This window comes from Oryx dammah, unplaced genomic scaffold, assembly GCF_014754425.2.
Source record: "Oryx dammah isolate SB20612 unplaced genomic scaffold, SCBI_Odam_1.1 HiC_scaffold_27, whole genome shotgun sequence".
NCBI lineage: Eukaryota > Metazoa > Chordata > Mammalia > Artiodactyla > Bovidae > Oryx > Oryx dammah.
Window position 1 is genome coordinate 10,420,066 of NW_024070211.1, and position 24,608 is coordinate 10,444,673.

The 24,608-nt window shown below is 40.8% G+C and overlaps 1 protein-coding gene across 2 annotated transcripts in view; it reads left to right on the top strand.

Annotated features, from left to right (window-relative positions):
• Positions 1–21,727, top strand: part of FAM76A (family with sequence similarity 76 member A) — a 34,196-nt gene extending 12,469 nt beyond the window's left edge. Inside the window, exons 5-9 of one of the 2 annotated variants that reach the window (XM_040229823.1) lie at positions 1,108–1,265; positions 7,215–7,301; positions 15,223–15,358; positions 18,179–18,280; positions 19,430–21,727. In XM_040229823.1, coding sequence (XP_040085757.1) covers positions 1,108–1,265; positions 7,215–7,301; positions 15,223–15,358; positions 18,179–18,280; positions 19,430–19,516 — 570 coding nt within the window. In that variant the 3' untranslated portion in view covers positions 19,517–21,727. The remainder of the gene's footprint in view (positions 1–1,107; positions 1,266–7,214; positions 7,302–15,222; positions 15,359–18,178; positions 18,281–19,429) is intronic. The other variant, XM_040229824.1, reaches the window with a different exon arrangement.
• The last annotated feature ends 2,881 nt before the right edge of the window (positions 21,728–24,608 follow it).

Consider the following 24,608-nt stretch of genomic DNA (forward strand, 5'->3'; position numbering starts at 1 on the left):
GTCCATGTGTAGAGTCTTCTCTTGTGTTGTTGGAAGAGGGTGTTTGCTATGACCAGTGCATTTTCTTGGCTAAACTCTATTAGTCTTTGCCCTGCCTCATTCCGCATTCCAAGGCCAAATTTGCGTTACTCCAGGTGTTTCTTGACTTCCTACTTTTGCATTCCAGTCCCCTATAATGAAAAGGACATCTCTTTTGGGTGTTAGTTCTAAAAGGTCTTGTAGGTATTCATAAAACCGTTCAGCTTCAGTTTCTTCAGCGTTACTGGTTGGGGCATAGACTTGGATAACTGTGATATTGAATGGTTTGCCTTGGAGACGAACAGAGATCATTCTGTCGTTTTTGAGATTGCATCCAAGTACTGCATTTCGGACTCTTTTGTTGACCATGATGGCTACTCCATTTCTTCTGAGGGCTTCCTGCCTGCAGTAGTAGATATAATGGTCATCTGAGTTAAATTCACCCATTCCAGTCCATTTTAGTTCGCTGATTCCCAGAATGTTGACGTTCACCCTTGCCATCTCTTGTTTGACCACTTCCAATTTGCCTTGATTCATGGACCTGACATTCCAGGTTCCTATGCAATATTGCTCTTTACAGCATCGGATCTTGCTTCTATCACCAGTCACATCCACAACTGGGTATTGTTTTTGCTTTGGCTCCATCCCTTCATTCTTTCTGGAGTTATTTCTCCACTGATCTCCAGTAGCATATTGGGCACCTAATGACCTGGGGAGTTCCTTTTTTGGTATCCTATCATTTTGCCTTTTCATACTGTTCATGGGGTTCTCAAGACAAGAATACTGAAGTGGCTTGCCATTCCCTTTTCCAGTGGATATTTTATTAAGCAGTTTTTATGTACCTTGTACCATGCTTTACCTCCATTATGTCACTGAATCCTTGCACTGTCCCTCTGAGGTACATATTATTATCCTTCATTTTATAGATGAAGAAATTGATCCCAATAGTGCCCAGGTGACTTACACATAGGTCACACAGCTCATGAGTGGCAGATCCAGACTTAACCAGGGGTTCTAGCTCCTAATATCCATGTTCTTAGTCTCCGCACTAGCACATTCCTTCTTTATCTTTGTCTCCTCATCTTTCAGGTAGATGGGAAATTGCTATGCTGGCTATGCACACTTTCATACAAACGGGTCCTTCAGAAGACCAAAGAGCAGAGGAAGCACCTGAGCAGCTCTTCCCGTGCCAGCCACCAGGAGAAGGAGCAGTATAGTCGACTGAGTGGCGGCAGCCATTACAACAGGTAACCCCAGGATGCCTGAGATAGAACAAGAGGTTCTGGGAGGTCAGATGTAATACACAAGCAGTCATGGGAGATACTATTTTGTCTAAATTTTCCTATTTTCTCTCTAGTTACTAATCTACAGAGGGAATCTCCTCTGATGTATTTTATAATTCATATATCATCCAAGGGCCAGAGAGACTTCCATAAGGCATTAGGGTTTTCTGACTTGGTTGTGTCGTGTCTTAAAAGTTTGTGTTCTCCCTACCGTTAAGAGTGATTATCTCCCTAGAAGACAGGACATTCCACAGTCTGAGGAAATGCAACTTTTCTTAGGCATATTTGGCTAAGGGATTGATAGATATTCTAGGTTTGTCCTTATAAGATCCAGTCAAAATGATGTCCCTTCATTGTTGTCTTAAGCTTCCTTTCAGAGTATCTGTTGTGTTGTTAAGAGTTCTGGCTTTGGATTGAATCCTGGGTCTGCCCGGTTCTCTGTATGGGATCTTGGGCAAGTTTTTTTATCTGTAAAATGAGGGAGATATTAACTCATGGAGTTGCTGTGAAAATAAATTATATGGTATGTGCATAGCGATTACTTTCATAACCGGCACATAGGGAGCTTCAGTACCTGACGGTTATGCATTGTTATCATTACCTTTATGATTTTGTGTGTTCATTGTTAGTTACTTTCATGGACCAGATTTTCTGCAAGGAATGCAGAGATGAGTAAAAAGAATCACTCTGTTTTCTAAGCGTATGCAGCCTGGTAGGGAAGACAGACCTGTAATCAAATTATTGCAGGATAATCTGAGGGTATCACAGTGAAAGCATGTCAAGATACAGGCATAAGAGGTTGTGGTAATTAACTGCCTGGGGAGGTCAAGCAATGAAAGATCAGAGAAGAGGTGACATTGGAGCTAGATCTTAGGATAAGTCAGAATCACCAGATAAGGAATGGGTGGAGACATCCTAGGCTGAGGGAATAGCAATTGCAAAGACATGGAGGGCATAAAACCACATGGAACTTAGGAACAGCAGATCCTTTTATTTTGCTGGAGCTTATGATTGGGAGCTGGAAAATGGGATGGAAAGGAATCCAGCAGACCTGGTAAGTAACATGATCTTGATATTAGTAATATTAACAGGAAGCCACTGAAAGGACCTGTGTTGGGCAGGGACCAAATCTACCTTAAAAGAAAAGATTAACCCAGACTATTGTGAAGAATGCACTGGAGGAAAAAGAGGCTGGGGGCTAGTTAAGAAGCTTTATTGGCAAGAGTCCGGAAAGAGATGTTAATAGAGACCCTCAGGTAGTGGCACTAAAGATCGAAGAGGTAGATTGAGGAAGATATTTCAGAAGGAGAATTATGGGTAAATTAGATAATCTGTTGAACAGGTAGATGGGCAGGAGCTGGGTGAATAAAGGATAAATCTCAGGTTTCTAACTGGGATGAGTGAGTGAATCCTTATCTGAGAGACTATCAGAAGGGGAAAAAAGAAGTCAGTTTTGGAAAGTTGAATTTGAAGTGTCAAGAACTATTTAGCTCTTTTTTGTGGCACCTTTGAGGCTATCAGCTGCTCCAAGGTGAAGCAGAATATCTCTTTCGCAGCCACTGGCTGCCAGAAACTCACTGCAGTGGACAGTGAACGCAGACTTTGTACCATCTGTGAGAAGTTCGTGGCCGTGGAAGTTGCTGCTGATGCTCCAGGTAAAGAATGGAGGGATTATGTGTTCGAATCAGTGGTGGGAATGACAGGCAAAGGACCACGAAGCAGGGTGTCGACCCATGGCAGGGTTCACCTGCTACTGAGTTAAAGAGTATTCCTGCTACAGGCCAAGGAAGACTGGAGAAGCAAAGAGCAAATCTGTATGGGTTGCAATGTGAATGCCAGTCTGAGTGTCCTCAATTTGGTCATTGTCAAAAAGGGAGAGAAGGATATTCCTAGATTTACTGGTAATACTGGGATTCCACCTGGGGCCCAAGAGCTAGAGTCTGCAAACTTTATAATCTCTGAAGTAAAGATCTTGATTACTGCCTCCTGTACAGTGTCACAAACCTCTGTCCATAGTCCTTCAGGCACTCTTATCAGATCTAATCCCTTGAATCTATTTGTCACTTCCACTGTATAATCGTAAGGGATTTGATTTAGGTCATACCTGAATGGTATAGTGTTTTTCCCTACTTTCTTCAGTATAAGTCTGAAGTTTGCAGTAAGGAGTTCATGATCTGAGCCACAGTCAGCTCCTGGTCTTATTTTTGCTGACTGCATAGAATTTCTCCATCTTCAGCTGCAAAGAATATAATCAATCTGATTTTGGTATTGACCTTCTGGTGACATCTATGTGTAGAGTCATCTCTTGTGTTGTTGGAAGAGGGTGTTTGCTATGACCAGTGCATTCACACTAGCAAAGTAATGCTCAGAATTCTCCAAGCGAGGCTTCAACAGTATGTGAACTGAGAATTTCCAGATGTTTAAGCTGGATTTAGAAAAGGCAGAGGAACCAGAGATCAAATTGCCAACATCTGTTGGATCATCTGTTGAAAAAGCAAGAGAGTTCCAGAAAAACATCTACTTCTGTTTCATTAACTCTGCCAAAACCTTTGTGTGGATCACAACAAACTGGTAGATTCTTAGGGAGATGGGAATACCAGACCACCTTACCTGCCTCCTGAAAAATCTGTATGCAGATCAAGAAGCAACAGTTAAAACCGTATGGACATGGAACACTGTGGTTCCAAATTGGGAAAGGAGTACATCAAGGCTGTATACTGTCACCCTGCTTATTTATCTTATATGCAGTGTACATCATGCAAAATGCCAGGCTGGATGAAGCACAAGCTGGAATCTAGACTGCCGGGAGAAATATCAATAACCTCAGATATGCAGATGACACCACCTTATGGCAGAAAGTAAAGAGGAACTAAAGAGCCTCCTGATGAAAGTGAAAGAGGAGAGTGAAAAAGCTGGCTTAAAACTCAACATTCAAAAACGAAGATCATGGCATCCAGTCCCATCATTTCATGGCAAATAGATGGGGAAGCAGTGACAGACTTTATTTTCTTGGGCTCCAAAATCATTGCAGATGGTGACTGAAGCCATGAAATTAAAAGATGCTTGGTCCTTGGAAGAAAAGCTATGACCAACCTAGGCAGCATATTAAAAAGCAGAGACATTACTTTGCCAACAAAGGTCCGTCTAGTCAAAGCTATGGTTTTTTCAGTAGTCATGTATAGATGTGAGAGTTGGACCATAAAGAAAGCTGAATGCCAAAGAATTGATGCTTTTGAACTGTGGTATTGGAGAAGACTTTTGAGAGTCCCTTGGACTACAAGGAGATCAAACCAGTCAATCCAAAAGGAAATCAGTCCTGAATATTCATTGGAAGGACTAATGCTGAAGCTGAATCTCCAATACTGTGGCCCCATGATGCAAAGAACTGACTCACTGGAAAAGACTCTGATGCTCAGCAAGGTTGAAGACAGGAGGAGAAGGGGATGACAGAGGATGAGATGGCTGGATGGCATCACCAACTCGATGGACATGAGTTTGAGCAGGCTCCAGGAGTTGGTGATGGACATGGAAGCCTGCAGTCCATGGGATCACAAAGAGTTGGACACGACTGAGCAACTGAACTGACTGAAGATAATGTCCACCGGTATGTTGTGAGGAAGCCCTGAAGCAGAGATGATGAGAAAACTGGGACCAAAGCACCCAAATTCAGCGTCTTTTTACTCCACGTGTTCTGCAGCACAAATGTCAGCATATTGCTCTGAAGAAACAGTGTACTAAGAAAATAAGGAAGAGGCTGCAGAATATGCTAAACTTTTGGCCAAGAGAATGAAGGAGGCCAAAGAAAAATGCAAGGAACAGATTGTCAAGAAACAGAAGCTATCCTCTTGAGAGCTTCGACCTCTGTGTCTGTGCCCAGTCAAAAATAAGATGTTCTAGAAGTAGCAAGAAACTAAGATCTGATATTAAAAAAGATTATTATTTAGTAGGAGCTTAGGCTATAATTCAGAAGAGGTTTGAACATGAGCCATTGGTAGCATATAAGAGTCAGTGGTAACAGAGCTAATTTTAAAATGTGGATTACTGTGACCCTACCCCAGAGTTTAATTCGGTAGGATCTAGGATGGAATCAAGGAATCTGCTTTGTTTTATAAACCTCTCAGATGATTCTCATGGAGATGATCAGGGGAACATCATTTCCACCCACTGTAATAGTTGTTAAAACCATACTCTTGACTGATACAACTTAGGCTGGAAACTGAAAACAGATTATAGAAGGACTCAAGGATGGAGTGAGTATTTGAAAACCAAATCTCTAATCAGGGTTAATAACAAAATATATAAAGAACTCAACAGTATGGTGTTTGCTCAAAAAATTAAAAATAAAACTATCATATGATCCCAGCAATCACTCTTAGTATATATCTGAAGGAACTGAGATCAGCATTTCTATTCATTTATTCACAATACCTAATATATGGTAGCAACCTGAATGTCCTTGGAGGGATGAATGGTTGAAGAAAATATGGTATATACATTCAATGGAATATCCAGCCATAAAAAAAGAAGGGAATACTGCTATTTGCTACAACACAGATAAGCCTGGAAGGCATGTGCTGAGTGAAATGAGGCAGAGAGAAAGACACACACCACACTTTTATGTGGAATCTTAAAAACTGATTTCATAGATGTAGAGAATAGAATGGTGGTTGCCAGGTGCAACAGGAGAGGGAAATGGGGAGGTGTAGGTTAGAGGGTACAAACTTTATTAGAAGTAGTTCTGAGTTCTGATGTACCCGCTCAGTGACTGTATGCTTGGAAGCTGCTGAGAGTAGATCTTAAGCCTGTTGTTGCTCAGTCACTAAGTCATATCTGACTCTGCGATCCCATAAACTGCAGCACACCAGGCCTTCCTGGCTCTCACTGTCTCCCGGTGTTTGCCCAAGTTTATGTCCATTGAGTTGGTGATGCTATCTCAAGCATGCTCACCATTAAAAAAAATAAAATGGAATTCCCTTGGCAGTCCAGTGGTTAGGACACTGTGCTTCCACTTCAGGGGGGACAGGTTCAATCCCTGGTTTGGGTAACTAAGATCCCACAAGCCATGTGGCACAGCCAAAAAATAAAATCAGGTGCGCAAGGTGATGGGTGTATTAATTATCTTGATCTTGGTAGTAATCATTCTATAATATATATAAAATTGTCACCTCATACATTTTAATTAATGTACAATTATATTTGTCAGTTATAAAGTTGGACGTGATGGGGAGAAGACATGATCAGTGGTATCAAATATTGAAAAGAGGCCAATAAGAAAAGGTCTGAAAAATCCTTTGGGCTTGGCAATTTTACATCCATCAAAGTAAAAGGGTTGCAGACTAGTTTTAGAGACTAAAACTGATCTTTAGGGTTGTCATGAGACTCTTAGATACTAGAAGATTTACAGAAACAGAGTGAGGAAGAACTGGACTTGGTGTTCAGATACCTAAAGCTTCACTACTAACTAGCTGTATATCCCTGGGTAGGTAAGTTAACGTTGATGAGCCTCAGTTTCTGCAAAATAGAAATAATCCCTTGTATATGCCTCACATTATTATAAGATGCATGGGTAGCAATGAGTGTGAAAGTACTTTTTAAACTGTAAGATGGATTATGCTTCTGATTAAGGTTTTATTGACTTGTTCTCATAGTTATTAATAAAGCAGATAATATTTAATCACAGCTAAAAATTTGAGGAAGGACTGTAGAAACGAGCTATCCATGCATCTATGGAATTAAGACTTGGGTGAATTTTGATGATCAAAAATAATTAGCTCTTGGCATAGAATAGGTACAATATTATGTTGGTCCCATTTGACAGGACTTTCATTTTGTGATGTTTTATTAATCTTTGATTTCTAAAGTGTGTGTATCTCTCTTTCTCTCTCTCTCTTTTTTCTTTTTTGCCATTAAAAGTCAGAAAACCCTTTCTACGTCTTCAATTCAAAATGAAATCCCAAAGAAAAAATCCAAGTTTGAGTCGATCACAACCAATGGAGATAGGTAAGCCAGTTCAAGTGTGTGTGCATGTTCCTGTTTGAAATGCATACACAGTTCCTGAAGTAGGAATACATTTTAGGGTGTGTCATGGAGCTAGTTTATGGTTGTCAGTGAACTTCTCAGATACTACACTAGCCACTTATCTGATAAATAAACAGTACTGCTATTAGTTTATAAATATAATCTTGGCTAGAACATATAACTGGATTTAATAGCAGTTGAATTTTCTGCAGTCCACAAATAACTTCCTCACAAGAATTCAAAGACAGGCTTTTTATTGTGATCTGTGCCGATAGCCTTCTCCAGGCAGGGCAGGAGTTGGTCTGCAGAGGCAAAACAGAGACAGATTGGAAATTTTTCTTTTTTTGGCCACACTGCACAGCTTTCGGAATGTTAGTTCCCTGACCAGGGATTGAACCCTGGCTGTGGCAGTGAAAGTGCTCAGTCTTAACCACTGGACCACCAGGGAATTCCTAACAACTTAGAATTAAAGTAGTATTGCTGTCTGTGAGGGATAATCCATGCTTCCTTAGCATTAAGAGAGATAACCATTGCAGATGCTGAATCAGGAGGGAAGGAGATGCATTTGAATATTTTTGTTTCATTTTAAGCCTTTCTGAATGCATTTTTATTCCTCACTTTCCCCTTTCCATCTTAGTGATGCTTCTGCTTACAAGCTATTTTTTCCTCATATCAGGATGCCCCATCCATGTTGGTGTAGTAGGCTGCTTCTCAACAGAGTCTTGGGGCCTGTTCCTCCAGGCTGGGCATTCTGAAATGAGACCACCTGGCACACTCATTCCTAAAATCCTTAGAATCATCTCCATTCTGAAAACTCCCGTTCTCCATTCTCTCTCCCAGACAGTGGTAGATATGGGAGCAGACTAGCATATAGGCTTACTGGGGCTGAATTTTGTTTATTTAGGGGTATACATCGCATCTATGAAGTTGGCTTTTTCATTAACTTGATTTGAGACTCTGCAGACTTTCTTTGTGTTTCTGGTATCATTGGCTTCAAACTTCTTGAATTGATCCTTCTAGAAATGCTTAATTTAGATACTCTAATTACATAGGGGAAGGAACAATAAAGACCATCTTTCTGGTTAGCTTTACTGTTACTGTTTGTTCTCTGAGCAGCTAGTTTGACCATTCTGAAGAAAATGGATGTGGCACTGATTGTCTTATCACATCTGCCAGGATGCATGATCCTGTAAAAACTTTTTCAGGGAATGAACCATTCTGAATGCCCTGCTTTATGAAGGCCTAAGTCAAGACCCACAGCCTTTAGACTCATCATTTCTGTTTTGTGCTGTTGATGGTGTGCTCTGTTTGAATGACCCGAAAAAAGCTCATTCATAGCCTTTAGTTTAACCAACAGGCCTTAAAGTTTGCCTTCTGTTAGGTCATTTTGTTTTTGAGATACTGCCACTGTTTTTGCCAACTATTGCTATGGCTTCACCAAGCCAAAGACTTTAAACTGTCTGTTCAGTGTTTTATTGCATCTGGTTACCAGCCATGATTGTTTTCCTCAATTAGGATGCTGATCCTTAACTTAGATGCAAGATCTTTCATAATGTCCTCTGGGAAAGATCTTTAAAAATAAATTTTTCTTTAAATATACATGATAATTAAAAAAGCAACCTAATAACTTGAAAATTTGGAAAAAATTTTTCTGCAGCCACGAAAATTATTTTCATACATATGCAAGTTGCATTTGACTGTTCCTGCATTCCGTTCAGTTCAGTCGCTCAGTTGTGTCCGACTCTTGGCCGACCCCATGAATTGCAGCACACCAGGCCTCCCTGTCCATCACCAACTCCTGGAGTTTACCCAACTCATGTACATCAAGTCGGTGATGCTATCCAGCCATCTCATCCTCTGTCGTCCCCTTCTCGTCCTGCCCCCAATCCCTCCCAGCATCAGGGTCTTTTTCAATGGGTCAACTCCACCTGAGGTGGCCAAAGTATTGGAGTTTCACCCTTAGCATCAGTCCTTCCAATGAATACCCAGGACTGGTCCCCTTTAGGATGGACTGGTTGGATCTCCTTGCAGTCTAAGGGACGCTCAAGAGTATTCTCTAACACCACAGTTCAAAAGCATCAATTCTTTGGTGCTTAGCTTTCTTCACAGTCCAACTCTCACATCCATACATGACCACTGGAAAAACCATAGCCTTGATTAGATGAACCTTTGTTGGCAAAGTAATATCTCTGCTTTTTAATATGCTATCTAGGTTGGTCTTAACTTTCCTTCCAAGGAGTAAGTGTCTTTTAATTTCATGGCTACAGTCACCATCTGCAGTGATTTTGGAGCCCCCCAAAATAATGTCTGACACTGTTTCCACTGTTTCCCCATCTATTTGCCATGAAGTGATGGGACCATATGCCATGATCTTAGTTTTCTGAATGTTGAGCTTTAAGCCAACTTTTTCACTTTTCTCTTTCACTTTCATCAAGAGGCTTTTTGTTCCTGCATTAGCAATCTTAATCTATTCCACTTGTTTGCATTTCTTTTAAAAGTTTATATACAAGGTAAATTACTTTTTTTCTTCCCTTTTTACTTTTTTTTCTTGCTTTTCCTTCAGTTGGAGAACATTCTGACAGGACTTTAAAAACATTTTTTTACTTATTTTTTTTTCTCTTTTGGCTGACCAGGGATCAAACCCACACCCCCTGCAATGGAAGCATGGAATCTTAACCACAGGACCACTGAGGAGGCCCAAGACGTTTTTTGAACTGTCCTTTATATTTTTTGGTTCTACCAGCTTATTGCTATCAGCCCATCTCCCTCCACCCTCATGCACGCATGCTCAGTCATGTAACCCCATGGACTGCAGCCCGCCAGGCTCCTCTGTCCATGGACTTTTCCAGGCAAGAATACTGGAGTAGGTTGCCATTTCCTTCGCCATGAACAGTCCTTTTTTTAATGTCATGGAAACCAAAAAATTTTTTTGCTGAATATCTATTTTGAATTCAGTTCTGGAGTAAATATTACCAATTTTGTTTCTTTACTATTTATTGTGACTCCCTCTCAGTTTTTAATCACAATCCACTTTTAAATTTATGCTTCTATTCTTTCATTTTTATCCTCTCCTGTCTTCAAAAGATTGTTCTCTAACAGTTTCCCATTGACCATATACTGTCATATTTCTTTGTTTGTTTGTTTGGGTTTTTTTGGCCATACACATGGCATGTGGGATCTTAGTTCCCTATTCAGGGATCGAACCCGAGAGCGCTGCAGTGGAAGTGCACAATCTTAACCACCAGACTTCCAGGGAAGTCCTCTTACTTATTTTTTAAATATTGAGGCATATTTGATTTATTTTTTCTTTTTTTCTTTATTTTTTCTTTTTTTCTTTATTTGTTAGCCTTTCATATCATACAGAGAGAACCCATTACTTTATAGAATTAAAAAAAAAATTTTTTTTCTCATGGTTTTATACTTTAAAAATGCCTTAGTCTTTTTTAGTATCCTATAACATTCACAGCTTCCATCTCAATGTTTTATAGTTTTTCAAAATTATAACAAAAATCCTTCAATTTGAAGAAAATCAAAGTTCATTCCTAGCTTTCCTTCCCTGAGAAATGCACTTTTTGATCATATTTGTTTATTGCTTGATGGGCAATGAACAGTGAGCGACCTCCAGGCACACCTTGTGGTTTATTGTTTCTAAAAGACATTCTTTTCCTTTCCTTATCATTTTATGGTGTTCTCCCTCTGAACACCTGAAAGATTAGACTTAATTCTGTGTGACCTTTGAGGACAGATCCAGGACCAATGGATGAGACTGACAGGCAGGTTTTGGCTCAACCTGAGAAAAGATGTTTTTGGAAACATTCCAAAAACTATTAAGTTTTTTGGTAAAGACAAGCTTCCTGGATAAATAGCAAGTTCCCTGTCTTTGGCAGTGTTTAGAGAGAGATTAGATCTGATTTTCTGCCTTAGTAACCTAGCCATCTTTTTTCATTTTGATTCCCAGCAATTCTTATTCATCAGGAGTTACAGAGTTAGACAATACAGTCCCTAACGCAGGAAAGACACAATGAGATTTGTCAGCAATTTATTGGTATGGGAAGAATCTTCCCTCAAGAAGCAGGTAGAGTCAAAGCCATCTTGAGAATGAAGATCAAAGCTGAAAGTGTCATGCTTTCTGATTGCAAACTGTACTACAAAGCTGCAGTAGTCAACAGTATGGTGTTAGGGACTTCCCTGGTGGAGCAGTATTTAAAAATCTGCCTTCCAATGCAGGGGACGTGAATTCAGTCCCTGGTTGAGGAATTAAGATCCCACATGCTGCTGGGCTACTGAGCCCACACACTGCAACTAGAGAACCCTGCGTGCCATAATGAGGAGCCTGCACACCACAGTGAAAGATGCCATGTGCCGCAGCCAAGACCTGACCCAGCCAGAAACAGAACAAGAAGACCAGTGTGGTACTGGCATAGAAACAGACACAGAGACTGATGGGAGAGAATAAACAGCCCAGGAGCAAATCCACATTTATATGGGCAATTACTCTACAACAGAGGAGGCAAGAGTATACAGTGGGGAAAAGATAGCCCCTTCACTGAATGGTGTTGGAAAACTAGACAGCTGCATGCAAAAGAATCAAACTGGACTACTTTCTCACACTGCTTACAAAAATAACTCCAAGTAGACTAAGGACGTAAATGTAAGACCTGTGAAAGCATTAGATTCCTAGAAGAAAACATAGGCTCTTTGACATTGGTCTTAGCAATTTTTTTTGGATATGTATCCTCAGGGTATATAGTCCTATTTACTTTTGTTTTTACAAAGGACTATATCAAACTCAAAAGCCTTTGCACAGTGAAGGAAACGATCCACAAGATGAAAAGGCAACCCACTGAATGGGAGAAGATATTTGCAAATTATATATCCAATAACGGGTTAATATCCAAAATCAACAAAAAGCTCATATATTTTAACATCAAAAAAAAAAAAGAAACAGTTCTATTTAAAAATGGGCAGAGGACCTGAATAGACATTTTCTCTGAAGAAAACATACAGGTGGCCTATGCTAATGCTAAGTCACTTCAGTCATGTCCGATTCTGTGCAACCCCATAGACGGCAGCCCACCAGGGTCCCCCATCCCTGGGATTCTCCAGACAAAACACTGGAGTGGTTGCCATTTCCTTCTCCAACACATGAAAGTGAAAAGTGAAAGTGAAGTGAAGTCGCTTAGTCGTGTCCGACTCTTAGCGACCCCATGGACAGCAGCCTACCAGGCTCCTCCATCCATGGAATTTTCCAGGCAAGAGTACTGGATTGGGGTGCCGTTGCCTTCTCCAGATGGCCTATAGTCACCTGAAAAGATGCTCAATATCGCTAATTATCGGGGAAATGCAAATCAAAATGGCAGTGAGCTACTGCCTCACAATCAGAATGGCTATCGGATAAATGTTGGTGAGGATGTGGAGACACTAGCACCCTTGTGCTCTCTTGGTAGGACTGTAAGTTGGTGAAGCTACTAGTATGGAGGTACCTTAAAAAATTAAAAATAGAATTGCCATATAATCCAGCAGTTTCACTTCTAGTTATTTATCCAAAGAAAACAGAAACACTATTTCAAAAAGATATATACATCCCAGTGTTCACTGTAGCTTTAGTTACAAGAGCCAAGATAATGAAAGCAACCTAAGTGACTGTTGATAGACAAATGGCTAAAAAAGCTGTGGCGTGTGTGTGTGTGTGGGTATGTGTGTACACAAACAATGAACTATTACTCAGTCATAAAAAACAAAATCTTGTTATTTGCAACAACCTGGATGAACCTAGAGGATATTATGCTAAGTGAAATAAGTTGGAGAAAGACCAGTACTGTGTGATCTCACATATATGTCAGTCTAATATACAAAGCAAAATGAAACATCGGTGCAGAGAACAAACAGGTAGTTACCAGAAGGTTGGGCATGGGGGGATAGGCAAAACAGGTGAAGAAGATTAAAAGCTATAGACGTCCAGTTATGTAATCAATAAGTCATGGGGATGTAACATACAACATAAAGAATGTAGTCAATAATAATTTTATATGGGCGGACATTTACTAGACTTAGGGTGATTGCGATATATGCAAATATCAAATTATGTATGAAACTAACATAATATTTTATGTCAATTATATTTCCGTTTAAAAAGCAGGTAGAGCATATTAGCCCATTACTCCATTTCATTTGTCACTCTGGTTATGGGTTTAAATAGATTCTGTTGGGTTGAGGGAAGACAGTCCCTCGGCAAGTTTGGAAACTGGTGGAGACTGTGATGGATCCTTTTAATATTTTCTCCTGCATGCCTTGTTTTATTATTTTACATGTTGTTTTTGTTACCCAGTAATTCTGCATATTTATTAGTTAGCAAAGCAGTGACCCATTGTTCCTCTGACATCCTTCTGATATACTTCGTGTAGACTGAGGGCAGAATATTTTTATCAATGGACTGTCTTTCCATTCTAACCATAGAAACACTTAACTTGGTAACTATGAGGAGGTTTGTCCAGCAGTTTACGATGTTATTTGGAGTTTCTACCTGTGTAGAAAATTGATGGTTATTAGATGTTGTTCAAGGTGTAGGAAAGATCCAACAGCAAGAGGGATCTGGAGTAGTTGCTATATTGATATAGGGTGTTGGGAATCAGTGTTGCAGTTTTCTAGGAAAAACCGGTTTGTGTTTTACTTTACAGGTTGCCCTGTGAAAAGTAAAGAGTTTCCTTTGGGTAGGTCTTTAGAGAAGGGTAGGATTGAACTCTCTTGGCAGTGATTTCTTAACTTGTATGGGTCTAAGACACCTCTGGCCAGACTAAGGAGAGCCTTGGATCCCCATCCTAGAAACCACCCTGTTGTATGTATACATAAAATTGCATATACAATCTCAGGGGCTTACAGATTCCCTGAAACTTTGCTGGTTCAGACACTGGACTAGAAGGACACCTGGCACTTTGACAAAATGTAGTGCTCAGAGACCATCACAGGGAGGACTCTGTTGAAGACCCAGGCTTGGATATTGCTTTGCAGTTTGCCACCTTTTTGTTCCTTTCCTAACTAAATGTCACAGAATTCTTGATACTGGAAGTGACAGTGCACAGGCCAATTGTCGTAGGGGAAGCTGGCTTCTTTCCTGTTAATTTCATCTTCTTTTTTTTTTTTTTTTATCACTTTTTAAAAGGATTGTACCTGAGGTGGAAAGCAATAGCTTCTCAGCAGGTGTATCACAGCATGGGGTTTGGAGCAGAAAACAAAGAGTCAAAATCTCTATGGGGATCTTTAAAGAAAAATGCATGAAATTATAATTGATCCAGATTCTAGGGAAATTATCTAATCACAAAACAATATGACTCTCACCCACAATAACTAGGGATCTTCAGTGAACCTGAGACAGAATATCTTTGGCTCTTAGGAGGTGGCATTTATTTTAGTCCGGAATGTGAGCAAAGATGGGCTTCCCAGGTGGCACTAGTGGTAAAGAGCCCGCTTGCCAGCGCAGGAGACATAGGAGACACGGGTTCGATCCCTGGGTTGGGAAGACCCCCTGGAGGAGGGTGTGGCCACACGCTCCGGTGGTCTTGCCTGGAGAATCCCCACGGATGGGAACTTGACAGTCTACAGTCCGTAGGGTCACCGAGTCGGACACGACTGAAGTGGCTTAGCACGCACGCGCAGCATGCATGTGAGCAAAGATGCTGCAGGAATGCTGCAGGCTGTGGCTTTGGATGGTATAGTTATCTGATGGCCACCTTGCTTGTGCAGTTTAGCAAATACCCTCAAGTCGGGCGTGTATTGTGCTTGATGGCTGGGGTTCAACTAGTTGCTCCTGCTCTTGAAGTTGCAGTCAAGTGGCCTGTAATGTGACCTTGGGTAGAAAACAGTTTATGCATCCAGCTGATATTTTCCCCTCCATTTTTCCCCTCAGCTTTTCCCCAGATCTGGCTCTGGACTCACCAGGCACTGACCACTTTGTCATCATTGCCCAACTGAAGGAAGAAGTGGCCACTCTGAAGAAGATGCTGCATCAAAAGGATCAAATGATTTTAGAGAAAGAGAAGAAGGTACTTCTTAGTTAGCACTTCTCAGGTCAGAGTGAGGCAAGCGGGTAAGATGTGTGGTATAGGGCACGATGCTAACTGTTTAGTGGATGTTTGTTGGATACATACCATTGAAGCTCTGGGAGAGATACCCAGTGGCGAAGTTGGGATGTCCTAGGGAGCAGCTTGCTGTCTGCCAGGATCTGGCACGGCATTACTGTTGTCAGTCCCCTTCCGTCAAGTGGTTTAGAGGGTTGATTTTTCTTTCTTTCATTTGGAAGAAGCTTCCCCTTCTAAGGGAGGACTGAAGTTCACTAAGCTTACAGAGATGATGTGTAAAACCACAGTGTCCACCTCTTATTTCATAGTGGGGCATATAGCAGAGTACTGCTCTTCTCAGCATAAGCTGTTCAGGGAGCTTGTAATCAGAGGGTGCTGAGTGAGCATGGAGTTGGGACAAGAGGAAGTAGTTACATAGTTGGAACTTTTAATGCTCTCAGGCTAAGGGAACCTGATGCCTCCATCTCTATTTTTGGGCTGGCTGTGTCTAGGGGACAGTAGTACTCAAAATATATAGACCAGGTCTGCCTCGTCCCTGGACAATATTCTGGTAGGCCTTCCTGTAGTCACTACATCACTTTGTTTCCATTGGTGACAACTCCCTTCCTGAGTGACCTATTCTCTAAGCTCGTTATTATCTTCAGTGAAGTCTTATTCTGGTCTAAGAGTCATATTCCCCTCTTTAGGGGAATTTTTTTATGTCCTTTTTCTGATTCATTCTATTATTTCTTACTTTCAGATTCTTAGAGAATGTCTCATTTTTACCTTATTATTCTAATAACTAATAATAATAGTTAACTTTTATTGGATGCTTTGGCCTGCTATGCACAAAACTGGGGTTTGGTTCCTATGTCGGGAAGATCCCCTGGAGAAGGGAATGGTAACCTACTTCAGTATCCTTGCCTGGAGAATCCCATGGACAGAAGAGTACATGGGGTCGTAAAGACTCGGACACGACTGAGCAACTAACACACCTCAATCTGCTTATCCCTATTCTAAGTGCTTTATATGTATTAACTCATTTATCCTCATATAACTTTGAGGTAGGAATTGTTATCATCATTCATAGATAACAGTGCCTTCAATATTTTTCCCCTTAGGGTTCCTTCCTCTAGCTCTATTTTCCCTGAGGCTGTATGTTGTTTTGCACTGTGTTCGGAATGCTATGATGAGTGCTAACAAAGACATTTATGTTAAAACATTTTTTTAACTTATTTCTGGTCGCACTGGGTCTTTGTTGTGGCGTGTGGGCTTTTTGTCATTCTGGTGGCTTCTCGTTGCAGAGTACATCTGTAGGTGCTGGGCTTCAGTAGTTGCGGCACACAAGCTCAGTAGTTACTGCCTGTGGGCTCAGAAGCTATGGTGGTAGGGCTTAGTTGCTCCACGACATGTGTAATCTTCCCAGATCAGGGATCGAACCGGTGTCCCCTGCACTGGCAGGCAGATTCCCATCTACTGGGCCACCAAGGAAGTCCTGCAATGTTAAAATCTTTATGTGCATTCTTTGTATCTGATTCCTACCTCATCTTATAGATGAGGAAATGGACCGAAAGAGATTAAACGACCCATCCAAATCACACAGCTGGTGAAAGGCAGAACAGAGGAATGAACCCAAATCCTTCTGACCCTCCCGTTCTTTCTACTGAGCTGCGTTTCTACTCTGCCAGTAAGGTGGAAGTTCGTGGGAAGAGACCAGTATTCTTTTCAGTTTACTACATGAAAGCAGACCCAAGAATATTTTCTTTATGAACTAGATCAGAATGGCACATTAAAGAAAGGATTTTTGCAAAATAGAGACAAAATGAATACTCGTCTCTAGTGCTTTGCAGTTACAAGATCTTAATTCCCTTACCTACAGGAGTGAAAGCACCGAGTTCTAACCACTGTTTCTCCAGGGAATTCGGCAAAGTTAGGGTTTTAAAAGGAGCAAAAACAAATAGTAGATTGTTTCCCAGAACTTTCAGGATCAAGATCACATTCCTTGGCTAGAACACAGGCTCTTCCGCATCATGCCTTCCTATCTGTGGCCTCATCTGCCGACATACTCATCAGTCATCTGAATAAGTTCTCCATTATCTTGCACTCTGCTTGCGCCCATACTGTTCCCTTTGCTTGGATGCCCTTTTCCGTACCTCATGTGCTAGTTGCTACTTGTATCTCAAAACTCAGCTCACACCTCATTTCTCTGATTTAATACCTCTTGTCTGTGCTCCTTAAATAGCATAGTCAATAGAAGAAGGCCTGGAGTTTGAATTCTGATTCTGCTACTTGCTAACCACTTTACTTAATCCTTTCTAAGCCTTGATGTTCCCATCTATAAAATGGGAAGAATAATTTTACTATCCCACAGGGTTATTATAGGATTGGATAAAATAATATAATCAAACAGTTTGCCTGGAACAGGGCAAAAATTCAGTAAATGACAGCAGCTGTTTATTTTCATGGCTTCTCTCAAACTATCAGTCATATTTGTTATAATCATTGATTTACTTGGAGTTGAGAATTTGAAAGATTATTGCCTATACCAAGCACATGAAATATCTAAAACCTTCTAGCAAATGGTCAGTAGCAGACATGCTAATGCAGAATTTTATATAATTTTCAGGAAATCAATAGAAAAAAATAGGATACAAAGCCACAGTTCCCTGGCTTTGATTTAGGTATGGCTCTTTAGGAGAGTCCTGGGTTTCATTAATTTAGGGGACTATTTAGCTCTCTGGTACCAAAACATTTTTCGTCGCACAGAAATTTCTTCTGGTCACTCTGCCTTTTTTTCCCCCTCAGATCACAGAGTTGAAGGCTGATTTTCAATACCAAGAATCTCAGATGAGAGCCAAAATGAACCAGATGGAGAAAACCCACAAAGAAGTCACAGAACAATTGCAGGTAACTCTGTTTATTTAATATGGTAATTCTGGTGTATTTCAGTTCAGTTCAGTCGCTCAGTCGTGTCCGACTCTTTGCGACCCCATGAATCGCAGAACGCCAGGCCTCCCTGTCCATCACCAATTCCTGGGGTTCACTCAAACTCACGTCCACCGAATCGGTGTTGCCATCCAGCTATCTCATCCTCTGTCATCCCGTTCTCCTCCTGCCCCCAATCCCTCCGAGCATCAGAGTCTTTTCCAGTGAGTCAACTCTTCGCATGAGGTGGCCAAAGTACTGGAATTTCAGCTTTAGCATCATTCCTTCCAAAGAAGTCCCAGGGCTGATCACCTTCAGAATGGACTGGTTGGATCTCCTTGCGGTCCAAGGGACTCTCAAGAGTCTTCTCCAATACCACAGTTCAAAAGCATCAATTCTTTGGCGCTCAGCTTTCTTCACGGTCCAACTCTCACATCCATACATGACTACTGGAAAAACCATAGCCTTGACTAGATGGACCTTTGTTGGCAAAGTAATATCTCTGCTTTTCAACATGCTATCTAGGTTGGTCATAACTTTCCTTCCAAGGAGTAAGTGTCATTTAATTTCATGGCTGCAGTCACCATCTGCAGTGATTTTGGAGCCCCCCAAAATAAAGTCTGACACTGTTTCCACTGTTTGCCCGTCTTGATATTTTAAGTGATCTTCTCTTAGATTTCTTTTTTTCTCAGAAATTTGACATGTCAGTTAACATTAAATCACCTTATAGATGACTTTTATTATTTTCTCTTGGATGTGTTCTAATCTTTTTACATCAAAAAACAGTGGAATTAATAAATGTGTTCTTTGATTTTTGGATAAACCAGATGTGATTCCAGATGCCTAAATTGTGAATTCTGTTTATCCAGCCCACTAAGGCACTCCAGGGTTTGTTTGTGTTGCATAGAGCGTCCGTTTGTAATAGCGGATCCCAGGAGATGCAAGTACACTGATTAACTTCCAGCAAATACTTTCTTCCCTCTCAACCAAACCCTAGAGCTTTTCTGTTGTTTTCTGCCTCTAGAATTTGTTCACCTCTTCCTGACCTCTACATTGTTTCCCTTAGCATCTGCATGAAAAACATCCTATCCTGCTAAAACTTGCTTTGCTCACTGATTTTTTTTTTTTAAGGCCAAAAACCGGGAGCTCCTGAAGCAGGCAGCTGCCTTGTCCAAGAGCAAGAAGTCAGAGAAGTCAGGAGCTATAACCTCTCCATGAGAGACCACAAGAACGCTCCCGGCAACAGCAAATGGATTCCTCGGTTAGGGTGGCAACCTGGCTGTTCTCTGGGAATTGCAAGCTTCCTTAAGAAATCTCTATATTATTACAGTTATCTTTCTTTGTGTGACTGCGTTGGGCTGAATGGAAACACCTGGTTTGTGCTGTGTTATGACTGCATGCTTGAATGTTTGGGGTTTCAAGCTCCCCTCTCTTTCTGTCTCTTACTCTCTCACTCCCACTCCCCTCTCTCTACTCTACCCGCCAGCCCTTCTCTCAGTACTATTGTCTGTCTTTTGCTACTTTTTTTTTTTCCTTTTTGTGGTGGTCACTGCTCAGTGTTATGTGCAGAATGATTTTTTTTTTTGGTCCATCATTGCATCCTGCCATACCCATGAGCAAGCAATTTGGCATTAATTACATATCACTGCCACCCTCTGAACTTTGAAAACTGCCACCTTAAGACTTGGTACAATGGAAGAGACTTTTTCTCTCCAATAAACCTTTTGCTTCAGGGTATACCCTTGGGTTTTTTTCCAGGTATATTATGTATGAACTTTGTACTATGTATAGCCAGAGTTTTATTTATTTTTTAAAAAAAGAAACTTTTTCTTGATAAACGAATAATGGTAGCCTAGCTTGTTCTTGTAAAAGTGATGCTTCTTTTTTTAAAAAAAGTACTACTCTCTAGCTTTTAGTGAAAGAATCAGATCTTTTCTTTCTTGTTACCTTGGAGTCTTAAAAACTGATTGCTAAGGTGAAACAATTCAATATATAAGTATGGAGTTAAGTGCCTTTTGGAGGGTTTCTTGGAAGAGCATGTAAGAAGATGCTTAAGGGAGGTAGCAAAGATTTGGAGAGTCTGTCTTTCTAAGTAAGGGCAGAAAGAAAGGTTGTCCAGGTTGTACTGGACACTTCCCTCTCCCTCCCCTTTCTTGATTGTTTTATGTGACTGATTTTAACTTCTCACACTGCCACCTCTTTTTAAAAAAAAAAAAACAAAAAACTCTTATTATATCAGCTGTCATACTGGGCCGTTGTCAGATAGCTTTTTTTTTAAATGATTCAAAATGGGATAAGATTTGGACTACAGAGCATTTTGGAAGTTAGTATGAGCTGCTCAAGTATGGACTCTGAGGGTAACTGGGAGAATGATATCCCTGTATGTACTGTCTCCCCACTCTTCCTCACCCACTGCCGCCTATACACTCCCTGCTTTTAATGGAAATGTGTTGAAAACAGGTGCTTCTCAAAAGCAGCTTGGCCCCAACCTGAATTGTGTCCTGTTTTCCCTTCTTGACCCAGTAGGCACATGGATTTACTTTTCATGGGAGAGGATAGATTTGCATTTCTAGCCATGCTCTCAGGTCCTCTGTGATGTTTGTGAAAGTTAGAGATGTGTGGTGTGCCATGAAACAGTAAAACCAGCTACTTTGGAATCCTTTAATGCAGGGGTCGATACTGGAGTTAGAGGTAATCATAAGGGCAGATGACATTTGTACCTCAGACTACCAGAAGCGTAGCAGTAAGTTTAACTTACTAGGCATTTCCCAGGAGCAAAGGCTTCTAATTGGTGAACATTCTCAGGAGTGGAGCCATGCACTTAATTGGACAGAGACGTGGAAATGAGTGGCTTCCTTCAGATAAGAGGAACAATGGATCATGTTGCTTATCACTCTGGTAGGGGATGTAATTTTCTCTTCTAAGCAAGGGAAATGGCAGTGCTAAATAGTTTTGTAACTTTTTGAATGAGAAAATTTTAGGTAAAGACAAACTGTCAGATAATATTTTTCAGATGCATTTACATTGACTATGGGGAAAAGATTGTGAAAACATTTGCAGTCATGTTTTTTTTTTTTTTAATTTTAAAGACTTGAGAAATTCTGTTACCTGAAGTGACAATGTAAAAACATATTTAGTTTTATACTAAATCTTTTTTTAAGGTCTTGGCATTTAATATAAAGCAGATCCATGCATTTTCTAACTTTCCACGAGTTCCAAAAAGAGAAGGAAGAAACCTCAGTCTTGAAATTTTGGTTTTTAAAAATCATGATACTGTTTTACCATAAAATTGAGTAGCTAACTTTTGGTAACACGTTTTGTTTATTTGTATGTTTGTAATAATAGACATTTTAAAACACAGGAATGTTTTGGTTTGTACAGACTTTGAAAAATGTGTGTTAATAAAAATTCATATGGACTCAAGTATAATTATTGCTTTCTTTGGTTTTTTCATTTATTTCTTGCTGGCTCACCAATAGACATATTCCATAATCCCCTTCAACCTAGAAAAGAGTCAGTTTGTCTTGCTTGTAGACTTTAAACAATTAAAAGCCTAACGGCGCTAATAGGGAGTTTTATGTCCATCAGAGAATAAACTAATTTCTTTCTTCTGTGATTATATTTATTCAATTCAGTTGCTTGCTTGTAAGTTCTGGTGGGCACTGAATATACAGCAGGGAAGACAATTGACAAACTTACTCTCCTCATGAGGCCCCCATTTAATAGAATATTGGACAATGCCATTGTTCCTTGATTTTATATTTACCATTATTATTCACAATTAATACGGGATGGGTCTTCATACAGTATGAATGAAAGGTTTTTGATATGCCATCTCAAGGACAGGAATGTGTTGGTTTGAAACCCTGGTGCCAGTAGGTTTCTAAATCAGTAAGTGCCTTTTAGACATCATTGTCACATCCTGGTCATTCTCTTCTGTAGGCTCAGTGACAGTGTATTTCCTCTAAATAAAGATAGTTTTATAGGTGCTATGGTCTGAATGTTTATTCCTGCTCTCCCTCCTTGCCAGGGCTTTCCCAGTGGCTCAGATGGTAAAGCATCTGCTTGCAATGTAGGAGACCCGGGTTTGATCCCTGGGTGGGTAAGATCCTCTGGGGAAGGGAATGGCTACCCACTCCAGTATTCTTGCCTGGAGAATTCCATGGACAGGTGAGCCTGGCGGGCTACAGTCCATGGGGTCGCAAAGACTCAGTACTGAGTGACAATACAAGCACCCTGCCAGATTCATATGTTGAGATCTTAATGCCTAGAGATGATAGTATTAGAAGGTGGGGCCTTTGAGAGATTCTGTTGTTTAATAAGCTACCCAGTCTGTGATATTTTGTTATAGAAGTCCAAACAGACTAAGACAGTAGACTATGTTTATGACCATCTTTATTGTGTGAATTCTCTTAATTTACACATTTGTTGTCTAGATGCTAAGTTGTGTCTGACTCTTTGCTACCCCAAGGACTGCAGCACACTAGGCTTCCCTCTCCTTCACTATCTCCTGGAGTTTGCTCCAACTCATGTTCACTGAATTGGTGATGCCAACCAACTGTCTCATCCTCTGTCACCCCCTTCTCTTGCCCTCAGTCTTTCCCAGCATCAGGGTCTTTTCCAGTGAGTTGGCTCTTCATGTCAAGTGGCCAAAGTATTGGAGCCTCAGCTTCAGCATCAGTCCTTCCAATGAATATTCAGGGTTGATTTCCTTTAGGATGGACTGGTTGGATCTCCTTGCTGTCCAAGGGACTCAAGAGTTTTCTCCAGCACCGTGGTTCAAAAGCATCAATTCTTTGGCACTCAGCCTTCTTCATAGTCCAACTCACATCCATACATGACTGCTGGAAAAACCATAGCTTTGACTATATGTGCCTTTGTCGGCAAAGTGGTGTCTCTGCTTTTTAATGTACTCATTTACTCAGCCTTAAAAACCACTAGAGGGGAAGAGTATAATATAAAGAGAGAAAGACATCATCTAGTTCTTCAGGAAAGTGAAAGTGAAGTGAAGTGAAAGTGAAGCTCTTCAACAAAAGACCTTAAAGTAACTTAGCAGACTTTTGGTCCCATCCTTTGCAGTTTAAGACCATATGTTACCTGCAGTATAACTATCCTTAGCTAACGGTCATCTAGATTCTTGGAGGAGGGGCCATTTTAGGGAAAGCCCAAACTGTCAGGAGCTGAAGAGTGTTGCGGTTATTATTCCTACACAACAAATTACCCCAAAATTTAGTGGGTCTTTTTTTTCTGACCAGGGATTGAACCTGGGTCATTGTAATGAGAGCAGTGAGTCCTAACCACTGGACCACCAGAGAACTTCCCAAAATTTAGTTTTTTAAAACACCCATTTTAATATGCCCACAGACCCGGTTGATCAAGAATTTGGACAGGGCACTGTGGGGATGACTTGTCTTTGTTGCTTAAGTTCTGAGTCCTCAGCTGGGCAGATTGAAGAGCTGAAGGACACTTACTGGAACTGGAATCATCTCTCTGAAGGCTCTGTTTGTGTATCTAGTGCCTGGACTGAGATGATAAAGTCTAGTAATGCTGACTGAAGCACCTATGTAATGGGCCCCTCCATATATAGCTTGGCCTTCCCCAGCCTTTAGGTAATCAGATTTCTTCCATGGTGGCTCAGGACTCCATTGCACAAGCAATCCAATGAACAAATCTGAAGCTGTGTTTCATCTTCTGACCTGTCCTCTGAGGTCACAGTACCTCACTTCTGCAGCATTTTATTAGTCAAAGCAGAAGTCCACCCAGACTCAAGGGGAAGGGACATAGATCCCTTCTCTTGATGAGACGGTGACAAAGTACAAGAGCATGTGGGATGGAAACCACCATAGTGGCAATTTTTAAAAATATAAACTGCCACGTAGGGAATGGATTTTAGAACCAAACCAAATTCAAGAGAGCAAGGCAGAAGCTGCAATGTCTCTCATGGCCTATGTTTGACTGTCATACCTCAACGTTTCCACATTCTACTGGTTACAGAGGACAAATCACTAACACTTCAGTGTGCAATGAGACTACCCAGGTGCGTTCACATCAGCAGGCAGACCACTGGGCTCCACCTGGGAGGCTGGCTACTACGTTGACCTTTGATCTATAAGACGGAGTAACAGTTATGTGAATCTCTGGGTTTTGAAGGCAGGAATGAAAGTTCCCTTTTAGGGGGAAAGAGTTCATATTTCTTACTTATGACTGGAACCAATAACTACTTAGCCTGCTAGTGCTTGTCAGACTGGCATTGAAGCAGATTATCGACTCTACTTGAAAAGTGAGATTGTGTCAGGCTGTGGTTAGCTCT